Source organism: Acipenser ruthenus, chromosome 2, assembly GCF_902713425.1.
Source record: "Acipenser ruthenus chromosome 2, fAciRut3.2 maternal haplotype, whole genome shotgun sequence".
NCBI classification, from domain to species: Eukaryota; Metazoa; Chordata; class Actinopteri; order Acipenseriformes; family Acipenseridae; genus Acipenser; species Acipenser ruthenus.
Genome location: NC_081190.1, coordinates 68735890 through 68754402, shown reverse-complemented (window position 1 = coordinate 68754402; position 18513 = coordinate 68735890). Strand labels below are relative to the sequence as shown.

Here is an 18513-nt window from a genome sequence, read left to right as displayed (position 1 = left end):
ATAAGGCATGAAATTATTTAATATGCTTATTCTTTGCAACTCTTCCCATTCAGTGCTAAATTGTGTTAAGGCTATTTTGTTGCATTAACAGTAGGCTTTGAGGCTTTTAATGTGTTTCCTCCAGTGCCCATGGGAAAATGAGAGCCTAGAACTTTATATATTCTGCATATCACTTTGTTTTATTATTCTTGTGAGGGCTGTGTATAAAGTGATGAAATATTAAAGTTATCATGAAAAATGATGACCATTAAGCTATTTGAAAACTCAATTTAGGCTTTGCTCAGCTGTTTATAAAATTGTTTAGATTTACAGCTTTTGTAATTAGTGTCTGTTTATTGAAGAATTCTGAATTATATTGTTTTTTTGCAACTTCTGTCTTCCAAACATTTTTTTTTAAACTTTGTGTGCTAATCACTGTGATAGTGTGTACCCGATCTGTATAGAAGATGCAAAGCCAGTTGGGGAAAGTGCTATCAATTTGTTTGCTCCTTTACTTTTTTAACCATTCATGTCTATTTCCAGTGCAGTTCTAGTTTAGTCTGGTTTAGCATTAATAAATGACATGATTGGTTATTATTTATTGAGTGCATTGTCCTATTGACTGGGATATAGTGGAGATGTTCATTTGTATGTACATCTGTACTGTGAGTATGTTGCACTTTAGATTTAACATATATATTGAACCTTCTATCCAATTATGATGAAACCTAGTAACTAAATTCTTTACCGCATATATATATATATATATATATATATATATATATATATATATATATATATATATATATATATATATATATATATATATATATATATATATATATATAAATAAATAAATAAATAAATAAAACGTGAGGTAAAGAATTAAGTTGCCTCCAAGTTTTGCAAGGCACTCTCAACAAAATGTTATGCTAAATCAGACTTTTTATCCATCAAAAATGAATGCACCTCTAAACGGAGCTCATAAAGACAATGCAGCACTTTACCACTTGCAGCCAACGAACTTCGGTGTGCCATAACAGGTGGACGTGTTCGCTTCCCATCTCCCTGCACAGCACTTCAAAACAGTGAGCACTGATGAGGGGGTGCTTTCATAAAGTTAACACATTTTGAAGCCGTCTGTAATACAGTGTGCAATTCAGGGCTTAGATTTTTTGAGGCTGAGGCCTCTTTGTGGAGAAAACCAATGGTGCCAGTAGAATCATTTGCTGTTTGCAAAATCCGCTGAACAACCCGTCATAGCGGCAGCACCATCAATAGCAATTCCCACCCAGTTCTTCCATTCCAATGCGTTTTTGGCCATAAAAGTGTTTAAAACCATGAAAATCTCCTCAGCTGTTGTTTTTGTGGGGAATTTTGCACTAAACAGCAAATCCTCCTGCAAGTCACCATTGCATCAGTAACGTACATACACAAGCAAAACTGCAGAGTCAGGTACATCTGTTGACTCGTCTATTTGAATGGCAAACAACTTGCTCACTTACACAAAATCCACAAGTTGCTTTTTTAATGTCTTTTGAAATGGCTGTTATCCTCCTGTGTACAGTATCATTCAATAGTAGGATACACTTAAGTTTCTTGGCAGTAGATTCTCAGAAGATTTCGGTACACATATCCAAAGCAGCTGGTAATACCAGCTCTTTGGCTAGCGTGTGGGCTTCTTACGTTTTAGCTATACGCTGCGAAACTAGTAAGGAAGCTTTCAAAGCACTCGAGATACAGTAGAAGCGCAGCTAACCCTGTATTTTTGTGTTTGTATCTGCTTCAATTTACTTTCAAAGTAAGCCAAAGATTTACCTTCATCACGCAGGTGTAGCATTTGTTGATGCCTCTTGAATTTTGATGGTTTCTTGCTTTCATTGGCATGGACTTCACAGCAAATGACACGCTGCAGTTTGGGTTCAGTTTCGGAACCGATATAAGTGAAGCCCAACCGAAGATACGATTTGTCGTATTTATGTTTAGGCACACCGCTTTTTTTTTTTTTTTTTTCCCTGCTATGTCTTCGGTTTCTGCTGGCCCTGTCACTGAATTTGATGATGATGCAGCTTCTTGGCCCAAAATGTTTCAAAAATAGATTTTTTTGTTTATTTTGTTTTAGATACACCTTAATTCAACTTTATTCATTAACTATGCCTTACACCTTTTGCTTTTTACCGCTTTTAGCTTTCCAGATCCTAGCGCTCCTCGAGTCTTAACAGTTGCAAAAGCACTTACTTTCTTGCACTCAACGTAATTTCTGGCAGCCTCGTTCTCGGTGTAAATTAAAATTACATTTTGGCGGTACTCATTATTTTGCAAGCACGCTATTTTGGTTTACCGGAGTCAAATTACATAAGGTTAAAAAAAAAAAAGCATTGATGTTGAGACAGGGAAAAATGCTCGAACAGTAATATTCATTATTTTGGGAAAGTGGACTTAGAAGCAGTCTGTATAGAACTTTTTCCATCAGAATATCAAGGAAATTACAAAAAGGGAAAGGAATACAAACTGAAATTAAAACAAGCAAAAGAATGATGTAATGAACAGGACCTTACTGGAGGGTTATTCCTTAGATGCTGTACAGTTTCCCATAGCTTGAGGACTGGTGACTTTAAAAAATAAACAAACAAAACTGGTTCCAGTCCTGTAGCGCACACTGACTGACTGATCAAATCATTTCACCTCATTCAGTCCCAACCAGTTGTAAAACCATACAGGAGCCAGGATTTAACACCTAAGCAATGCTGTCCAGGATAAATAATTTAAGAGAGCTATATAAATAAATATGTCTTTTGCTTTAGTGATCACAATTACAGGTAATTATGATTTTAACTCTATGATTGATGAATGTATTTGATTTGTAGTCATGCAGCTGCCAACAGGGCACCTCTGAAAACAAGATGTTGAACCTCACAGAGCTATGCTGTATAAATATTGATTTAATAAATATCTAAATAAAAAAAAATTTAAAATTTGGATCCATTTTGAGGAGAGGTGGGTTATCTTGGATCAAGATAAGGAAAAAATAATTGCATGGAAATGCTACTACGAATAGATACGCAGAACCAAAATGATTCAAGTACAGCCTTGAATATGAGAAGTTCACAAACAACTTGGTTATTTATTTATTTATTTATTTATTTATTTATTTATTTACTTAACCCTCAGTTGTTTGTTACTAGTAATAACATTCATAGTTGTATTTTCCTTTTTCAAAAATGGTACAAAGTACATATTAGTGTAAACACCTTGATAAATTTAGGCTAGTGTTTACTAACCAGATCCTTTCACCAATGAAATTCTGTTGTGCGGCTACATTTCCTTTACCTTTTGGATATTTAATTATGTGGTTTTGTCCCATAAATAAATTAATGTTTAGCTGAATATTTATATACAGAGAGGTGAAGATACAGGTAGGTATCAGTATGACTCGGGGAAGCATTTTATATAAATTCATGTAATTTGTGTCTTTCAGGAATGGCAGAACTCTATCCAGAAGAACGCCGGGTTGGCCTTTATTGAACTCGTCAACGAGGGGAGGTAATTATCATTTGGAATTTTGACCTTCTGTAGGCACCTCTTCATTATGACTTGCTGCTCGAATCTATAAAATGCCTAAGGCCCCTAAAGTTTTACCCATATTGAGGACAAATCAATACTTTTTGGAAAGATGATCATGGGCTTCAGCCCCAGAGTTCAAGGCTTCATCAATACCTGGCTGTGCCATGTGGACTGGGGCAGAATGCCAGAGCCATGATCCTTGACTTGGTGTGACACACAAAATATTCAGACCTCTCTTAAAGTACACAGGCTACACTATACTGGGTTTAAGTGCATTGAAAAATGTTTTGCTTTAAGTGTAATGTGATCCTAATTCCTAGTTGGAGAGAGAGAAAAAATACCCTTTTAAAAGCAATAAAAAAAAGGTAAGTAATATTTATGTTAATGAGGATCTGGTCTGGCAGAAGCATTGTTTAGGGGCTGGGAGTATGCTGCTACCAGTCCTGCTCCCAAGAGTCAACAGAAAGTAACAAGGTGTTGGGTTACAGTGCAAAGACCTGGCCTGTTGTTGTTTCACTTTGCACGGCCCTGACCTGTCTTGACCTTGCTTGGAAAGTGGCTGTTCTGGATTTGGCCCTTGATTAATGTTTTATTAGTACAGATAACACAGGGATTTATGCACATGTAGTGGAGTTGGTAAGGTCTGTCTATGTCAGATGCATATCATTAACAAATCAATTAGTGTCGCTAAAGTGAAAGTAATTCAAACCAAGTGAATAATTTTTCCACCCTCCCAGTCCCAAATGAAATGCAGTGTTTTTACTTTATGTGAAAAAGCTTGTATATATTATAAACAAAGACTGTTATCTTGCACTGATAAACTGGCTTGCTTTGTTGTTGTATTATCTCAGAAGGGGAATGCTTCTCTGATCATACTTGAGTGCCGTCTGTCTTGCTAACTCGATTTTAATACAAAGTGCTTAATGATCATTATTGTACTTTTGATTCTACTACTTGTATATGATGCAAAGTGTTCTGAAAAAAAGACACAACCGGTCCGCTAGAAGTGAAATCATTTAAGAGATTAGATTAACCTGTGTGTTAAATATATATATATATATATATATATATATATATATATATATATATATATATATATATATATATATATATATATATATATATATGGTGACTATTAAAAAAAATAAAAAAATAAATTGTATTAAAGGTCAGTTTTTAGTAGATTTGTATTAACCTGGCAAACAAAATACAGTTGTCTAATTCTTAATCTAACCTTTTAATGTGAATATCTTTTCTATATACCAGCATTGAGGCATTTGTTAATGCTATTCTGAAAATCACTTGCATGCTCACAAGATAATGCAGGGTTAATATCAACTCCAATTTGAGTTGTCTGGGAAGTCAAGTAGGCTGTTAATTGTAATAAAATGAACAATATCTGCAATTTTTTTTTTTTTTATGTAATCCCTTTTACATCTTTCAATAACAGGAGCATTTACAATGCTAGTGAGTGCTGCACAATATAGCTTTTAGGTTTATAGGGAATGCTGTTTGGGTTTATGGTCATTCTAGCTCTAAAAGATCACTTTTGAAAATTGGCCTGGGTCAGCAAGTCAGCTCTTACTACTGTGTAACATAACCTCCAGATAAGTTTCAGAAGCACAGAACATGAATCTGATCAAGGCAGGCATTAGGGTAAAACCTAGTGTGCTAGCCAGGAAGTACAAGAGTACTTGTGTATTGGATGGTTTAGAAATTCCTAGGTAATATCCCAGTAAAGAGAAATGATCTTTTTGCAAACTACTCTGCTTTTGCAGCATTGAATGAATTTGAGTTAATAATATTTCCAGTGGGATACTTTCCATGTTGTGTGGTATCCTATTCTGTCTTGCAACGCTAACTCTTTTTTTGAGAAACACTGGCAATAGTTTTTGTTACAGTCCTATAATGAGTGACTGGCGCTGAAATCCGTTACTTAAGTTCTCTTTAGCTAGTCTTGTCAAGTCACATCCTCGACCCAGGTGTCCTCATGCTGGTATTTAATAATCTTTTCTCTTGAAGGTTGCTGAGCCACACTATGAAAGATCACCTGGTGAGGGTTGGAAACGAGGCAGAGTTCATACTCAGCAGACAGAGGGCAGAGGATATCCACAAGCATGCCGAGTTTGAGGTAGGTCCTTTCAATCGAAACAAACATACGAACACAGGAATAAAACTATTAGATTTTTTTAAATGTATTTAAATAAGATTTATATTGATGTATGTATATTGATGGACCTAAAGGTTCTGTTGTCATCTGTATTCTGATCACTGTTTCTTATGACTTCTAGATAGATAGATAGATAGATAGACAGACATAGGTCACGCTTTATTTTAAGGGCGTTTTTTTTTGTTTCTTAACTGTTAACAAATATAAGGGTTAGGGTTAATAAAAACCTGATTTAATTTCCTAAACATTACTACAGTAACAATATGAACCAATTTCAAGCATATGCTCGACTGGGTATTGATCGTCCATAGGGCTGTGGTGTTTGATTGACTATCCATAGGGCTATATAATTTTTAATGTGCTTTTATTTTGAACAAACAATTATTTGCTTTAAATAAACAAAGTGCTTAAGATGTACAAATGGCTTTTGTGTAATGCGGCACAGCTGGCAAAAAAAACCCCCAAAAACTGCTCATCGCTGTTCAGAAATGTGTCCACATCTCATCTGTGGCTAGTTACCTTTCCCTGCAAACAGAGATGTTGTCACAAGTCTGCAGTGTCATTCTGTCATTTGTGGAACAGTAGGCTTGATCCTTCATTACACAAAGGGATTTGGGCACGGAGCTGAACGGAGATGAAATACGAATCTCTTCAGTTCATTGCCCAATAATCATTAGACGAGGATGAGGCTGACATTTTGCACACTGGATTTTTGCTGAAGTTTCATGCATGACATGGCATCGTTGATTAGGTGAACACTCCTTTAGTGTACTCTGCGAGTTGCATATTCCACACGTGCTGGGAGGAGGCAGGTATTGTCAGCTGAAACAATGACCAAGCATGTAGGACAAGGACAAGAATAGAATTCAAAAGATGCAGGAATGTGCGTCTGCAGCCACTTGTTATGTTTAGGAAATCATTTTTTGTCATCCTCAAAATTAGTTTATTTTAAGTTATATTTTCTCTGCCTTGCTGATTGGCCAGTAGAATGGATGACACTAAAGAGCTGTCAGTGATTTGTGGAATTTGTCTCCATTCGTTACACAGTGTGGATGTTTTTTTCCTAGTCCTTCCACTGCAATGTGACAATCCAAATGGTGGTTTTGGATGTCTGATTAGCTCACTGGCCACCCTATTCTTTGCTGTAATATGGCACCTAACTGTCACACCTAGATCGAAGTCAGACAGCTCTGTGCTTTGAGAGATGCTGTCAAACTGGGCTCTGTCACCTGTTACTCAACCCTTTATTACTTTTGCCATATGAAATCCGCAAATCAGCAACACCAGCCCAGACATGGTATGATGCAATAGATGCTGTATTTTGGGGGTTGTGCAACACTTTTTTCTTTCCTTTTTTTTTGTACAGATGCTACAATATTTAATATGAAAGTTGAATTACAAATAGTTGTGTAGTTTGATATCAATTTATTGGTATACTAAAATAAAATTAACATTATTAGCAACCTGCACTGTATTGTTGGAAAGACAGTATGTACATGCAATCATATTTTGAGCTATGGAGGCCAAGTTATTTTAAGTAGTGGATCAAAACGGTATAAATCATATTAAAAGAGCACTTGATTTGCACTCTGTTTATGCTGTCTTATAAAGTATGCCAGTTATTGCCTTAAACTCTGCTCTGATATTCTCAAATACTGGGACACTTGGTCCCAGTGGGTTTCATTTTAAAAGAGAGAACCATCCATGAGACAGAAGTGTCCTTGTAGCACTAACACAAATGCAAATTCACTGCAAATAAGGACATTCTTGGCAAATGAAGGGGATGCTTTCAGAGATCTGCGCACTTGATCTTTGCCCTCAAGTTTAAAATCTGAACATAAAGTGCCACCCGGGGAATTGTTATAAAGGCTTCTGGAGAGAAAGAAAGCCGATGTAGAAAAATGAAGGCTTGAAAGTACAATGGCGAACAAAAGTCACCGAATGACAATGTCTGACAGCCACTTCAATTCTGAAATGATGCCCCTGTCACCCAACGCCTTGAAGTATTGATTTTCCTCTGCATGGAAAGAATCTAATCCAATGAAACAGATATAGCGTTGTCCCCTCGATAGCAGCCATCAAGGTTAACACAGGCAGAACACTTATCAAAGTATCTCTCCTACTACTTCTTGTTTTAATGGACTGGTCACAATGCAGAGATGGCAGCTTCTTCATCTCCTCCAAAGCAGCATTTTCCAAAAACGCATTCATCTATCCTATTAGCTGATGTTCGGAATGAAATTCTGAGCCGCATGCACTTCAAGGTCAAGCAAGTTGAAAATCATATGTATTAGAGTCATTTTTCTGACAAAAAAATTGGTACTAGGAACTCTTTCTAAACGAACAATACTTTGTTTTGCTTAGTGTGGGCAAGGGCAAACAGCAAATTCCCAAAGGGCGTTTAAAGTTTGTAAAAAACAAAACAAAAACAAAAACAAAAAAAAAAAACTCAAACGTATACTGGGAGAATAATTTTGCAGAGGTCCCAGAAACATTAGTGATTTTATAGAAGCACTCCCTCACAGGCCATGTTAAATAATAATAAGAGTAGTAGTTTAATCAGATGTATTGCTGGATGGACAACTGTATTCTGTAGCATTTCATTGTGACACCATCTGTTTTATCGTTTTTCCCCTGATGCATTTCAGCAGAGCAGATTACATTGGATACTAAAAATAAGGATACGGTTATGAGAAATAAAGGAAAAAAGACATAATCATCATATATCTAGTTTCTACCTCAATGTCAAAATTTCCAATATAATGATGCATACAGTAAAATCCTCTCACTCTCAAGCTGTACCTAGGGACTTCATTAGGCATTCGGGAAGAGGAAAGATAACAGTGAGCAGGCTACAGACATTTGTTTTTATTCTTTTTATTTTTTACAGCAGCAATTCCCAGTTTGCAGTATCTGATCCAGAGCTATCTCTGTTACTCAGACAAGTGAACTATGGAGTGAAAAACATGTTCACTTGTCTTAAAGCGGATTTCACTTATCAAACCTAAAACAGCAAAATGGACTTACCTAGTACTCTTTACTGATATTCGCTAGTAGAACTCTAGACTGCAAATGAAACATCTCTGTGTTAACTGGTATAATAAAACTATGACTAATAGTGATACAGTACTCTCCGGCTAAAAGAACACCCCTCCGGAAGCAAGCAAAGTGTTCTTATAGCCGAAGTGTTCTCTAAGACGGAGTTCGTCACCAGACACAATATGAATCAATAAATTAATAAATACATATGTATTACTTGCCATGACGCACGTGCAATAAAACATATGCAATGAATTGAATAAGTAAAAGCAAAACAATAGGCAAGTGTATGTTAATACATTATAGTAATAAAGTAACAGACAAACTAATGTTAATAAAACTAAAGCAAAACAACACAGTCAAAAAGCCTTTCACTATGTACTCTGAAATTAGCTGCCGGGTGTGTTTTGGGCTATCGCAGTGGCAGAGGCAAAAATAATGGGCATTACTTAGGGTTAACTTAATGTTAATAAATGAACTGTCAAACTACATTAACACAGCACCTCTACACATGTTACAGTACAAAATGCAGCAGCAATGTATAAGACATGCACGTTATTGAACAGATTGGTGAAACACCACCAAATTGCTTGACGACTTGTGTCTGATTTCAGGTTTTTTTCAGGAGCTCGAACAATTTCCAACTTTGTGTAGCAAGAGAAGCAGCGGCACATTTTGCTGTTTGTATACATGGCATTTTGTGGTGATGAGGTGCACTCGTGAAAATCAGAAAACAAAATGAGACAATGATATGACGGCAGTTCGGGAAAGATTTAATAAACCAATCAGTGTCCCTCAAGACTTGCGACGACAAGTCGCTTTTTTACAGAACAGTACTGTATCCATTGTGAACGAACCGCTATCGGTGCCAAGAAGGTGTTCTTTTAAGCGAAGTTCCTGTTCCTTTAGCCAGAGCATTTACAATGGGAAAAATCTGTTTCACCACAAGGGTGTTCCCTTAGGTGAAGTGTTCTCTTAGGAGGTGTTCCTATACATGCAGACTACTGTAGTAATCCTAACAAAACTGCATCTTGAAGACTGAAATAAGAACCCCTTTCCTTTTAAAACTACAACATGGTAAGTACAGAAAATTCAAAGGTTTTTACACTAAGTGGATTCCGGCTTTCATTTACTTTAGTGAAGCACAACATGGGTTACCTGGCTATAAGCACTTGCTTATCTCTCGTGCAATAAGAAACACACAACATATATTAACTTAAGCCTTATTTACAAATACTGCACTATACCGACTATAATGGATTTAGCAGTCCAAATAAATATTTTTGGTAGCAGCATTTTCAGGTGTATCAGAGTTGTCAGTATTAGTAGATAATGGACCACTTGCAAGTTTTTTCATGATTGAGAGGGATCATATTTTGTAAGTTGTTTAATAATTTACCTAGGCTAGCCCCAGCCAGGTGGAGCATTCCAAGTGGGATCCTGCATTCACCCAGTAGTTTGTGTAGGGTTTTTATTTTTCTAATGTTTTCAGTATCCATATTTTATGTAATATTTTGATTCCAAGGTTACTAATATGAATGCTAATGATAAAAGGGCACCCCCACTTCTTTGTTTAAAACATAATCTGTAATTTAAAGTAATCATATCGTCCTAGAAAATACACCAGGACAATAAAGCAGAAATCTGATTACGGTTAACTGCTGTATTTGATTTTGTCTAAAGATAGCAGGGAAAGTCATTTTAATTAAAGCAAATTGTAACATGGTAAGCCTATGAAGTGAAAAGCAAAAGACTGCTGCAGGGACACCAGCTCCCATGTTTCTATAGCAAGAGCTCCCAATCTACCCCAGTGTCCTAAAAACAATCATGTTTCATTGTTAATGAAGGTCTATAAAAGAGAGTTAGACTTGTCCTAAAGCAGGTATCAAAGCAGATCACATGGTGCTACAGAGGCGCATCATCTGAGGATCTTATTCACATTAAGGATCCTATTAGAAAGAAAACACTAAAAGGTAATTGAATTTTCCTCAGTTATCTTCATCTCTGTCAGCTCCTGCTATAATAACTTACTCTCAGGAGCAGAGATAACTCAATTCTGTCCAGCAAGCATATGTTATGAATCTCCAAAGCAAACTTGTCTAAATCATCCTGGTCCTCTATCAAGGTTTCCTGTGGATATGAACTCTGACAGGGAGCAAACATAAATTTATTTTTATCTATTTAATAATTCACTTCCTAGTGTCTCGCATTTCACTGAAAGCATCCTTAGAGCTGCACATTACTAGAAATTCCATTACCAAAGCTAATGTTCGAAGGGGAAAAAAGTATTCAATCCCGATAGCTTTAGTGGACTGCCCAACCGTTTTTAGCTGTAGCACCTTACTGCTTTCTAAATATGGAATTTCTATGGCTATTTGAAGATGAGTGTTGTTTTCTAAAGGTTGCACTTACATCAAGTGTCTCTCCATGTGATTAGGTTAAGGATGAGGGTTTCAAGTAGGATTGCTAGCGAGCTGTGTTGAACACACATGGTATGGCTTAGTAGTCATCAGGCATGCTCTGGAACAGCAAATGTAACGAATGCTTGCTTACACAGATACTTCGCAACAGAAAGAGGGATGCAAATGGATATCCTTTTCTTTCAAACAATCACACAATCCTGTCATCTACAAACTCGGGAGGCTGACATTGTATGCCCTGCCCCTGGTCCACAGTTAGTTGACTGATTTTTACCTTTTGTGTAAAACGCTTCATTTTAGTAGCAGGCAAAGAAATAGTAGATTGGCGAGGCATAAATCTGAAGGAATGCAGACACTTTTCCTGACGTTTAGTATTCCAAATACAAATGACTAAACCCTGTATTGTTATGAATAGCATTGGACCTGAATTGCATTCCATTCAGGTTCTATTTTCACAAATTCAGTAATTCTGTAACTAAAGCTTGCAAGTGCTGTCAAATTTACAAATATTTGCTATTCAAAAAAGACCCACATCAAACACTATTTAACATTGGCTGCTGCAGTGTGTCTTCACATCCTATCCTTGGGGAGTAAAAGGATCCCTGGGTCCTGAATTGCTTCAAAGTGTCAGTACGACGTGCAAGCTGTGCTGTTTTAACTAGACACCCAATATAACTAATACAAAGTATGTTTTGTATTGAATTTCCCACTTGCATTAACTTGCTGTGCTGTGACCTCTGAAATAAGTTACCCCCACTATAACTGTGGTATTACTGTATTGATTTATTTTTCCTTTCCAGTTTTCATTATGTAGTACAACAATAACAATCCTATCCAAAAAAAAAAAAAAATCTATTGTTTCAGATGTATAATTCCCTCATGTGTCAAATTGAAAAGGACTTTAAAAAGGAACTCAATGCAGGTAATGCAAATAAATGTATTGCAGTCAGTCAAAATGACTTATAACTAGTATCTTGATACAGCCGCTAAGCATACCTGCCCTTGTATATAAACATGCTTTATTTGTATTACAATGCCAAACCAGACATTACGGTTAGTTTCCAGTAATCTTGTAAGAGAATCCAGGCCTATTGGCTTTCCCAGGTTTTAGTTCAACTGTACTGATCTATTCATACAAGACCATTAAACTGTGCAGAATTTTATAACCATAGTGGTCTGTGTGGGTGAACCTGAGTGCAAATGTGTGCCATCTAAGCAATTCAACTTTAGACAGCCAATTACTGCATTTATTAGACACAAAATTAATTTTACGCTTTTTAGTAAAATTACAACAATTTTAGCCTAGTAGAGTGAATGAACGCAACTGTTTGTATTTATTTATGTTGGTAGCTATATTATTTAAATAAAGAAAACCTCCAGTTTAGGTTAAAACAGCTGTCAAATGCTCTGAACTGGCTGTAAAGATCTAAAATATATTGGTATTTATTTTATTAGTTTTTTCCTTGTAGTGAAAACCCTTCATGTACAGAAAAATAATGTAATGAGTCAACTTGTTAGAATGTCTCTCAATCAGTTATTTTAAAATTAAGGAATCTGAATGGCTAAATAATTTGTTTCCATTAATAATAATTGTCCATGTGAACAGCAAAATATTTTGTCAGTTCTCCAAGTGACACAAATGCTGTACATAACTTTACTGTGTGCATTCTAGCATGGAATTTAATGTTTTTGTTGGATCTCAGTGATTGCACTGTTTTTTTAAGTATCAAAATATGTTTTGGCACTGGACACACAGTACTGCTGAAAGTAGTCGCTACAGAACACCCTGCAGTGTTTACAAGAAACACATTATTATAACTTTCATAAGAACATAAGAATATAAGAAAGTTTACAAACGACGGGAGGCCATTCGGCCCATATTGCTCGTTTTGGTTGTTAGTAGCTTATTGATCCCAGAATCTCATCAAGCAGCTTATTGAAGGATCCCAGGATGTCAGCTTCAACAATATTACAGGGGAGCTGGTTCCAGACCATCAATTCTCTGTGTAAAAAAGTGCCTCCTATTTTCTGTTCTGAATGCCCCTTTATCTAATCTCCATTTGTGACCCCTGGTCCTTGTTTCTTTTTTCAGGTCAAAAAAGTCCCTTGGGTCGACATCATCAATACCTTTTGGAATTTTGAATGCTTGAATCAGATTGCCATGTAGTCTTCTTTGTTCAAGACTGAGTAGATTAAATTCTTTAAGCCTGTCTGCATATGACATGCCTTTTAAACCTGGAATAATTCTGGTCGCTCTTCTTTGCACTCTTTCTACAGCAGCAATATCCTTTTTGTAGTGAGGTGACCAGAACTGAACACAATATACTAGACAAGGTCTTATTAATGAATTGTAAAGTTTTAATATTACTTCCCTTGATTTTAATTCAACACTTTTCACAATATATCCAAGCATCTTGTTGGCCTTTTTTTATAGCTTCCCCACATTGTCTAGATGAAGACATTTCTGAGTCAACATAAACTCTTAGGTTGTTTTCATAGATTCCTTCTTCAATTTTAGTATCTCCCATATGATATTTATAATGCAAATTTGTATTGCCTGCGTGCAGTATCTTACACTTTTCTCTATTAAATGTCATTTGCTATGTGTCTGCCCAGTTCTGAATGCTGTCTAGATCATTTTGAATGACCTTTGCTGCTGCATTTGATTCAATTGGAGCACCAGCATTGTTGCAGGAAAGAGTGTGAAGATGCTACACTGTGTTGCTCATATTTCTATCTGCTGGCATACACTCCTCAGCATTTCCAACTGATTTTATGACCTATGATGCATGAATAAAAATAACAAAACAATCAATATTGTTTTATAGAGTATATTGCTTAAATATGGAGAAAACATCATGTTGATGCATTTCCTGCTTTTAGTAAACCCCACGGGTACAGATCATCGGTAACAGTTTCCAGTAAGAATGCAGATCAATGAATGGGTTAATGTTTTAAGTTCTGCTGTTAGTTACATAAAACATTTTTGTTAGATTTATTTTATCATGTTTTAAGGTCAAACTTGACTTGAATGTTCCACAAAGAGACAGAGATTGAGAATTAGCAAAGAATATGCCTCTAATGTGATTTATACCTATGGATTGTCAAATGTCAAATATGAGAAGCTGCTGTTCAAATTGGAGAGGAGGATCCATTATAGAGGACTTTAGAATGTTTTTTATTTTTATTTTTTATTTTAACTGCACAACTACTATAACAATGACATCTTGTGAACCAATTAAGCCGGGCTATCGAAATTAGTGTCTCTTAAACACATATGTTACAAGCATTGACTTTTTTTATTTATTTATTAAGTATGTGTAGTGTATGCATTAAAAGCCTTTGGGTTCTGTTTTGAGGCAAGAAGATATACAACTAGATAGAAACCGCTTGTTTTTTGCGCAGCCAGAGAATCAAAACCTGCCGTTTATTGTCTTGCACTTTGAACACTCCCTGGGTGACTTTCACCATCAGCGTGAGAGATCGAGTGCTGCCAGCCCACCATCCTAACTGGCTGATGGAGTCCCAGTTGACATAGAACAAGTCTGATTTCAAATCCCTTTCAGGATGTTCAAGTAGCCAAGCAGACTGTCCAGTAGGGGTGCCTGCTTCAGCTATTTGGATCCCCATCTGGAGTGATTTGTAGTCCTCTTTACAGATTTCACCTCCAGTATATATCAAATGCTACTCACATTACCTTTTACAGTTACATTTCAATCATGGTATATTTAAACTTTAATAAATTGTGAAACTTGCACTGTACATATTCATAAACATTCTATAGAAGGTGTGATGCAGCCTGTAATATTTATTTCCCTTTGAGTTGCATTGAAGTGCAAATGGGAACAACTTTGTTCATCTATGGTTTTAAATAATATCATCAGAAAATACATACCAAAAACCTTTTGCCTCAAAAGCAATAAAACAAATCTTTCACCTAAAGCTTGTTCGGCCTGGTTCTTATTTTGATTATGTTTTGTGTTTGATTTTTAAGTTAAACCATAACATTTTGATTATCTTGACAGTCTCAGAGTGCCCAGTATTCAGCAGAAAAACGAGATGAAGAGAAGATGTGTGATCATTTGATACGAGCAGCCAAATATCGGGACCACGTGACGGCAACTCAGCTGATCCAGAAAATCATCCACATCCTCACGGACAAGCATGGAGCCTGGGGGAGCTCTGCTCCAAGGTAACCAACATTTCAGAAATGCTGCTCACTGTTACAGGTAGTGTTTAATGTAGCGAGATATAGGAGATCAGTGTAGAAGAATGTCCTTGCTGATTTAAGGCACCCAGAACTGCCTGGGAGACAGGGATGAGAATGTAGGTCCTGGATTTGTGTACCAGGTGTTGCAGTGGGAAATGTGAACCTGCTGTCCTTTCGGAAAGTGCTGCGAGATGTTTTAGTCTGCACAAAGCAAAGTCCACAGGTTTACCCCCACTTATTATTTGAAGTTGTGGTTTGAAGTCTAGCCTAAAGCAAACTGTTCAGCCTAGTATAGAATTTCCTGTAGTAGGCCAGCAAAGTACATTTGGTTTGAAAGAGGAAAATAGAGTGCTTTTATCTAAACCTTTTAGTGTTTTACTACTGCTTTAGGTGAGACCCTTTCCCTCTGTTGAAATGTCACTAATTTTCACAATTGTACAATGGCCTGCAACAATTAAAATCTTCTGGAGCTTGCTAAAAAGTGTCTTCATCGTATTAACGGCTGTGTGAGAATTGCAAGATCAACTAATTTATATTTTCACACAGTTGGGATACTTGAAGTGTGATTTTATAATGAATCTGAAGAACTTGAGGTTTGTGTAGTCATTTCAGTAGTTCTACTGCAGCAAGAATGAATGTTGCCAACCCATATCTCAAGCAGTTTGGACTACTCTTGCACCCAAAGCCATCCGTTTCTGTTTATCGGGGGAAATATACAATTATTGAATCCTGTATTTTGTTACGGATTGTTTACTAAACAAAAAATGAAATGGATACTACTGTGTTGCAATTTGGTAGTAGCTTCTTATGGTTTGGGGGGGGGGGGGGGGGTGGTCTTCAGTACTGCCTGTGCATGTACAAGCAATGGCATCACAGCAGTCTTCAGAGTTCTCTCACAATCAGAGCATGATTTGTGCACATTTTTGTATATATCTCCTGATTTTTTTGACTGGCATTTAAAATCCCAGTAACTTTGCATTTCCTTCTAATAAATATCTGCTCCTTTCCAAGTGTTTTGTTCTCTTTTGAAAATCCAGTTTCTGTTATGTGAGTATAACCACAATCCTGTTTTTTTTCACTAGATTTCTGGATCAAAGTAAACTTAAACAGAATAAATATTTCTTAATGAACCATACTATTTAGGATTACTTTCTTGAAGTGTCACAGGCATCTTTTTAAGCTCCCTTTTTCTTGGCATGCTAGGTTTAATCTCAGGAGATGTATAAATACTTGGGTTGTGGTATTGTTAGTTGTTTGTCTTTTTTCGCCTGCACTCGCACAAATCCATATAATTTGCTCTGAGATCTAGCTCTAAAGCTCCAATACTTTCCCAATTAATGTTGTTTATTTTGTTTTGATATTGATAGCTTTCCTAATGCCATGCGATCAGCAGGCTGCAATGCTGGCAGACAGCCTGGGATCGGCAGTGGTTTTAATAAATCACAATCAGACCTGTGCCATTACATCAATATTTTTCGTCAATTACCAAGGTGGTCAGGTGCTGCATTCAGCAATGGAGCCCCAGCATGTGGCATCTGAGAAACATCTGGTACTGCAGCATAACTGCAAACAGGGCAGAGGGGGAAAAGAAAAAACAAAAGTGCAAATTGAATTTTGAGACCAAATGCAATCTGCCACTGCAAGGATAGCATCGGCTATGATTACAATCTTTTGTGAAGGTGTAAAATTTGCAAACCCTTGTAGCGTTTCATAAAGACATATTCCCCAAAGTTTTTGTTCAATAAAAAATGAAAATATTTTCCCAGAAGCTGATGGGAATTGTTGTTTCCTCACAGCAGGCATCTAATATTTTGTGACAAACAGTGACCTGCCAGAATGCAATTTGTGACTTAATATTCAGCTTACACCAGCTTTTGCCACCAGAGAGAAGAGGTGTTAGGTTTTTTTCCCCCTTTGACTGGGTTGTTGAAAGTCCTGGGGGTTTGTCTGGCAAACAAAGTATTCTACTTGCAGTGCTCTGATAACAGCTTGCCCTTTACTGTCATTGCTTTTTTCAAGTGCTGCGTGATAGGAGGAAACGTGAGGGACAGGCGGGAGTACCTGTTCATCCATACATTACTGTCACAGACGCTTGAGGATCAGGTGAAAACAGAACATCTCAGAAAAAAAGGGGAATAAGCAAGAAGGGGTCCACGCAAATGAGCAGCGTGGCAGAAGTCATTTATTTTTGGTACAGACTATGGCTCAGCCATTGTGTTTATTTGGGTCAGGAGACAAATCATCTTTCATGTAGATGACACCTGGTAAAGTGGCTGAATGTAAGAAAGATGAGGAGAGATGATGGAGAATGCTGGATTGAAGTCTCAGAGGATACACTCCCCTTTTCTCATATCGTCCTTCATTGCTTTCTAATAGGCTGACTAATGTACCATGGAGATTCACTCTTGGTATTAAGAAAGATGATGTCTTTGCACCTTGTTACAGGACAGAATTGTGTGTACAAGTAGAGTGGTGAATATAAAAGTGATCACGAGAGATGACAAAGTTCTTGCAGTCTCCCTTTTTATAATGAGATTTTAGTATTGCTTCCCCCAGTCGTTTGGTAAGAGATCAGACTGATTTTTGAAGTGCTGTCCATCCCTCCCCCTCCCCCCCCCCCCCCCCCCCCCCCCCTTCTCTTCTAAGCAGCTCGTTTTCTGCAGCTTCAGTGTGTTCAATCTAATGGATGCCCTTAAGCTTGAGGCTTCCCAGCCTGAGGGACATTCATCTTTTTCTGTGTCACGGGCTTGCCGGAAAAATCTTTGCGATGCGGTCTCCAATTTTTCTTCAGTAAATCAAATCTTCCTTCTTTCAGAAAGATGAATGCCTGAGGTTGTGGTGTTATAAAAAAAAATCAATGCAGGCAAAATTGAAACAGTATGCCTCCGTATTGATTGGCCTTGTGAAATCGAAACTAACAGCTTTGTAACTGTTCCAGTGGACAGTTAGCTGACCTGTAATGGACCAACTATCAATATTAGCATTACTATTTTATCTTGTAGTATGTCATTTTAGAAGTAAGCAGCCTGAAAGAAAACAACTCTGGCTGGATTTTAATACTTGGTGCAAGATGCACGCATCTTTGTACTTTTCTTACTGTGTGCAAATGAAGGAAAAGTTAAAACAATTAT

The 18513-nt window shown here is 36.9% G+C and overlaps 1 protein-coding gene across 4 annotated transcripts in view; it reads left to right on the top strand.

Annotated features, from left to right (window-relative positions):
- Window positions 1-18513, top strand: part of LOC117409386 (lipopolysaccharide-responsive and beige-like anchor protein) — a 282415-nt gene that overhangs the window by 99196 nt on the left and 164706 nt on the right. For all 4 annotated transcript variants that reach the window (XM_058999629.1, XM_058999623.1, XM_058999634.1 and 1 more), the window contains exons 34-36: window positions 3458-3522; window positions 5566-5674; window positions 15198-15364. In XM_058999629.1, coding sequence (XP_058855612.1) covers window positions 3458-3522; window positions 5566-5674; window positions 15198-15364 — 341 coding nt within the window. The remainder of the gene's footprint in view (window positions 1-3457; window positions 3523-5565; window positions 5675-15197; window positions 15365-18513) is intronic.